This window comes from Cardiocondyla obscurior, linkage group LG20 (genome assembly GCF_019399895.1).
Source record: "Cardiocondyla obscurior isolate alpha-2009 linkage group LG20, Cobs3.1, whole genome shotgun sequence".
Taxonomy (NCBI): Eukaryota; Metazoa; Arthropoda; class Insecta; order Hymenoptera; family Formicidae; genus Cardiocondyla; species Cardiocondyla obscurior.
Genome location: NC_091883.1, coordinates 410,576 through 416,449, shown reverse-complemented (window position 1 = coordinate 416,449; position 5,874 = coordinate 410,576). Strand labels below are relative to the sequence as shown.

The 5,874-nt window shown below is 33.7% G+C and overlaps 2 protein-coding genes across 2 annotated transcripts; both read left to right on the top strand.

The window, feature by feature from the left end:
• The first annotated feature begins 1,556 nt into the window (after positions 1–1,556).
• Positions 1,557–3,032, top strand: LOC139110387 (uncharacterized). Its single transcript, XM_070670142.1, has one exon. It carries the CDS (start codon positions 1,747–1,749, stop codon positions 2,827–2,829), a length of 1,083 nt encoding a protein of 360 aa, XP_070526243.1. The 5' UTR covers positions 1,557–1,746; the 3' UTR covers positions 2,830–3,032.
• A 1,653-nt stretch (positions 3,033–4,685) lies between these two features.
• On the top strand, positions 4,686–5,370 carry LOC139110391 (uncharacterized). Its single transcript, XM_070670147.1, has one exon. It carries the CDS (start codon positions 4,690–4,692, stop codon positions 5,368–5,370), a length of 681 nt encoding a protein of 226 aa, XP_070526248.1. The 5' UTR covers positions 4,686–4,689.
• The last annotated feature ends 504 nt before the right edge of the window (positions 5,371–5,874 follow it).

Sequence of the window (5,874 nt, the reverse complement as noted above, 5' to 3'; positions counted from 1 at the left end):
TTATTTTAAGAAATGTCGATTCCATCATCATTAAGCATTTGCCAGCTGATTCAAACCGCAAGACATCCATGCCATTAAAGTTGCGTAGTCTGGCTGTCAACGCACCGAGGTACACGAAGTCTTGAGGATTTTTAAAATCGTTGTGGAGCAAACTTAAAATGTTTGCACGATACTCGCAGAGTGATTTCCAAGCCTCGAGAGATAGCGGCATTTCCAATCCTCGATTATCGCCAATAATAATTTCCACATAACTAGGTGTTCCAACATTAACACCAATTTCTAAATATTTATAACTCGTAGCCGTCAATGCATATTGCTTACATAGAATACGGATTGCACGATCTTTAGATGAGCTAGTGTAAAAACAAAAATGACCATATAAAGTTTTTATTAAAAAAATTTTTTAGTTAAAAAAATTAATACTCACTCATTATTTACACATGATGTGCTAGATGCATTAGCTGGCGTGTAATAATTCATATTACACTCATATGATGTAGTATTAGCTGGCACATTAAATTCCATATTTGTATTAGTTGGCACGTAAAAATCCATCACATTAAGAACGGTAATAACAGATCAGTTTGATGCGCGTGTTACATTTAATGTGATATAATTGTTCCAAGATTTTTTATATATATATCCCCACCACTAATAAGAAATGCATCAATTAAGTGGGGGGATTAAATCTTCAAATTGTGTAAGTTTTTGTTCCTAGGCAACACACACAGGACACATGTTGCATGAAATTATCATATATATTGGAAGTCCACAATTACCACATGATCTACCGCATAATGCGTTTTGAGTATCAATTTCATGTTTGCGAATGGCAATCATTGGCCCACCCACATCAGCTAAATTAATCATACATGGTGCACATACTGCAATAGCTTCACTAGGTGTGCAATAATAAAAAGACAACATACAATGTTTAGTACGTCCATTAAGCGCGAAAAGTTGTGGCGAATCTATTTTTCGAGAAATACAATCTTCGAGATCTTCACTTTGATCACTCATATAATCACTATCGTTGGGCAATCCAATATCATCCTCATCAGATAAATCCATTAATTCTCCATTGTCATTTACAGCATTTAAATCAGCCATATTCTCTTAACACAAAATATAAATTTAGTGAACTGTCACCCGATGGTATTTATATAGATCACATTTGTAGGTAATAGTGGGGATCACAAGCATTAGTCTTAAAATAAAAAATGATATCATAAAGATTGCATCAGAAATGTAAGATTTGCGGGCACCACACGTGCTACTGCATTGCATTGGAAATGCAAGATTTGCAGGCGCCGCACGTGCCAGTTATCTCAGACAATGGTGTGGATTACAAGCGTTTAGTTTTAAATGAAAAAAACAGTGATTTTATATAGGTAATAATGTTATGAAGATTGCATCAGAAGCGCAAATTTGTAGGCGCCGCTATACACATGTGTTGAAAAAAAATACTAAGCAAAAAATTTGTAGACGCCACATGTATGTCACTTATCACAATATGCACGTGCAAAACTGCTAACATTAAAAAATATAAAATTATCAGGCGGCTTCCAGTGTTTCATCTGTTCTCCATCGTTATGAAGGTTAATACTTAAAATGCTGACATAATCGCTATGAATTCATTGAACTTACTTAAAAATGTAAACGTAGCAGTTTGTCATATACCACATATAAAACTGTGGAGCATACATCACATTTTATCATTTAACATATTGAAATCTCGAGAATAAAATGGATCGACGAGAGCAACAGTTGACAACGCAAGCAGATCGATTGACTTTAGAAGAATTTAATGCATGGAATCAGCAATGTGAAGAATACATCGAATTATTGGAGGACCAGGGGCGAAATAAACGTGCAAGATTATCAATCGGTGCGAAGCAATCACTAGTTGCATGTATTGCACGTATCGAAAGTTTAAGAGATTTAACAAAACAACGTTTTATTCATGTGGGTGCTGGACATAATACAAAGAATAAAGGACTTCGATGGCGTGAAATTGACACAGCTTTTGAAAGCCGCATATTAACTGGTGTGGTAATTAATTCAAACTATATCGAGCCTCACAAATTTCTGGAAGATGCGCGAGACATTGTATTAAAACATGTGCAAAATGTTATGCATAAACATAACAATATAAAAATTAATGTTGTATTTAATGGTGAATTTGTAGCTAACAATAAAACTGCAAATAAAAGTGTGTGTACAAAAAACGGTGAACTCTTTCGTTCAAGTGATCTACAAGAGTGGTATGAGTCACGCATTATCGAGCCTATTCTCACATCCTTGGACGAATTTCAAGAACGTGACAGCGGGTGGGCACTGTCGCGTATACATAATTTGATGATAAATGTAAATAAACACAATTCATTACATGCTGGGTGCCATGTGATATTACCACAGGAAATTAAAATGAAAAGAGCTGTGATAAATATACAATCTGCTGACAATGCATGTTTCGCATGGTCAGTGGTAGCCGCTCTATACCCAGCCGAGAAACATGTGGATCGAATAATATCATATCCACATTATGCAACAGTGTTAAATCTTGAAGGTATTGAGTTTCCAATAACTATGAAACATGTTAAAAAATTTGAAAATCTTAATAATATTTCCATCAACATATATACGATTGAGAAGAAAAAAATTCTACCAATACAACTCACAGATAAAGTACGAGAGAGACACATTCATTTGTTGTACACACAGCGAGATAATGATGTTGGACATTTTTCATTGATAAAAAATTTATCACGTCTTATAAGTTCACAGCTTAGTAAAACAAAGAGTAAGAAATATTTTTGTGATCGGTAAGTATAAAATGTAAGTAAAAAATGTTTTTTTCTTTTATACAATAAAAAAATTTTTATGCATTTATATTCTTTATTCCAGATGCTTACATTACTTTAGTTCGAGTGAAAGATTAATGGTACACAGCGTAGATTGTGGAAAAATTAATGAGTGCGCAATTATATTACCATGTGATGAAAAAAAATGGTTAAGTTTTGACAACTATACTAGAAAAGAACGAGTTCCATTTGTGGTATATGCCGATTTGGAATGTACCCTAGAAAAAACGAATGCTGACTCCACCACATCTACATGCGCACGCCAACATCATAAGGTTTTTAGCATAGGGTATTATGTATGCTGTTAATACAACAAGTCGCTATCAATGTATCGGTTTAATCGTGGTAATAACTGTGTCGCATGGTTCGCCGAGGAACTTAAAAATTTAGCGCATAATGTAAAAACAATTTTATCAGCTAATGTACCCATGGCTGATTTTACACAAGACGAGTTGGAAAATTTTAACAAAGCTACACATTGTCACATATGTGAAAAACCATTTGTATCAGATGACATACGAGTCCGCGATCACTGTCACTTAACCGGTCGATATAGAGGACCAGCACATTCAAATTGTAATATAAATTATATGGATTCGAATTGTATTCCCATAGTTTTTCATAATTTATCGGGTTACGATGCACATTTTATTATCAAAGAAATTGCAACTGCCTATGAAGGAACTATAGAACTGCTTCCCATAACGAAAGAGAAATATATATCATTTACAAAAAATGTTAAAAGCACCACCGATAATAGAAATAATTGTATAAAATTAAGGTTTATTGATTCATTTAAATTTCTAAATACAAGTCTTGAGAAGTTAGCATCATTTCTAAGTAAAGATAAATTGCGAGTGTCGCGATATGAATTTTCTAATCTAACTAATGAAAATTTTGATTTATTAACACGTAAAGGAGTCTTTCCATATGAATATGTTGACAGTATTGAAAAATTGGAAGAGGTATGTTTGCCTCCACATGAATCATTTTACAGCTCATTGACTGATGATACAGTATCCGAAAATGATTATGCACACGCTATAGATATCTGGCAACGATTCTCAATTCAAACGCTCGGAGTATACAGTGATCTGTATTTAAAAACTGATGTCTTGTTATTAGCCGACATATTTGAAAACTTTAGAGACAGCTGTATAGTGAGTTACAAACTTGATCCCGCATATTATTACACCTTACCAGGTTTTACGTGGGACGCGATGTTAAAACACACGGGTGTAAAATTTGAACTTCTTACTGACATTGATATGGTTATGTTTATTGAACGTGGTATACGGCGGTTTAAGTCAATGCTCAAGCAGATATGCATGTGCCAATAATAAATATATGCAGTCATATGATTCATCAAAATCATCAACATATTTAATGTATTTTGATGTTAATAATTTGTATGGATGGGCGATGTGTCAACCGCTACCATATGCCGATTTTCAATGGGTTGACAATGTTTCTAATTTCGATGTGATGAGTGTGCCACTAGACTCACCCAATGGTTATATTTTCGAGGTTGATTTAGAGTATTCACAACGTTTACATGATGCGCATGCCGACCTGCCATTCTGTCCAACGCGCGATAAGCCACCCGGTAAGCGGCAGGACAAGCTTCTCGCAACCTTATATGATAAGAAGCGTTACATCATTCATTATCGCAATTTACAGCAATGTATTAATCATGGACTGCATCTTACAAAAATACATCGCATATTACAATTTAAACAATCCCCATGGCTACGTGTTTATATAGAACTTAATACCAAATTTAGAACGCTTGCAAAAATGATTTTGAAAAAACTTGTATAAATTAATGAATAATGCAGTATTTGGAAAAACTATGGAGAACGTGCGTAATCATGTTGATGTAAGGCTCGTAACACATTGGGAGGGCAGATTTGGTGCTGAGGCATTGATCTCGAAACCGAATTTTCATAGTCGTAGCATTTTCGCCGAAAATCTGGTAGCGATTGAAATGCGTAAACTTGAAGTGAAATTTAATAAACCGATCTATGTTGGAATGTGCATTCTGGACATATCTAAAACATGTTTATATGAATTTCATCATGAGTACATGCAACCTCTTTATCAAAATAAATGTAAAATTATGTATACTGACACAGACAGTCTTATATATCATATAGAGTGCGAAGACGTTTATGAGATTATGAAACGTGATATTAATAGATTTGATACAAGTGATTACGCTTGTGACAATGTGTATGGTATTCCACAAGTCAATAAAAAAGTACCAGGTTTGATGAAAGATGAAAACAATGGAGCGATCATGACTGAATTTATTGGACTTCGAGCAAAAATGTATGCATTACGAGTAGATGGTAAAAAAGATACAAAAAAGATTAAAGGTGTTAAGAGTAATGTTGTCGCCAAGAAGATAACGTTTGATGATTACACACGATGCTTGAAGGAGGAAATAGAAATGACGCGTCAGCAAACATGTATAAGATCTAAGCTGCACGAAGTGTATACGTGAGGAAAAAACCTTTAAGTCCATATGATGATAAACGATATATTATACAGGATTCTATTGAAACATTACCATGGGGGCATTATAAAATACCGTTGTAAAAAAATTTTTTTTATATATATTATACATTATACATTATACATTATACATTATATATTGTAAATAAAAAATTATTTTTAATTATATAAAATTCTTATAAAACGTTATTCTTGCATATCCATGAGTTATGTGAATTATTAAATCCCAGCCACTTTACATAAACATTATTTCCTTGTTTTCGTAACACTTTTTCAACAAGATATACATCAGGATTATTTACGTGAAGCAATTCCTGTTCATAGAATCCTCCAGCGATAGGTTTTCCACAAGAATCCTCCAACAAGTATGTCACAGGATTAGTTTTTTGCACTTTGACGATTGTAAATACTTCCGTAGTCCAATTTGGTGTATAGCCTTTTTCAAATATTGTTTTGAATTTGCTAACACGTACTGAATCACCAGTTTTAAACC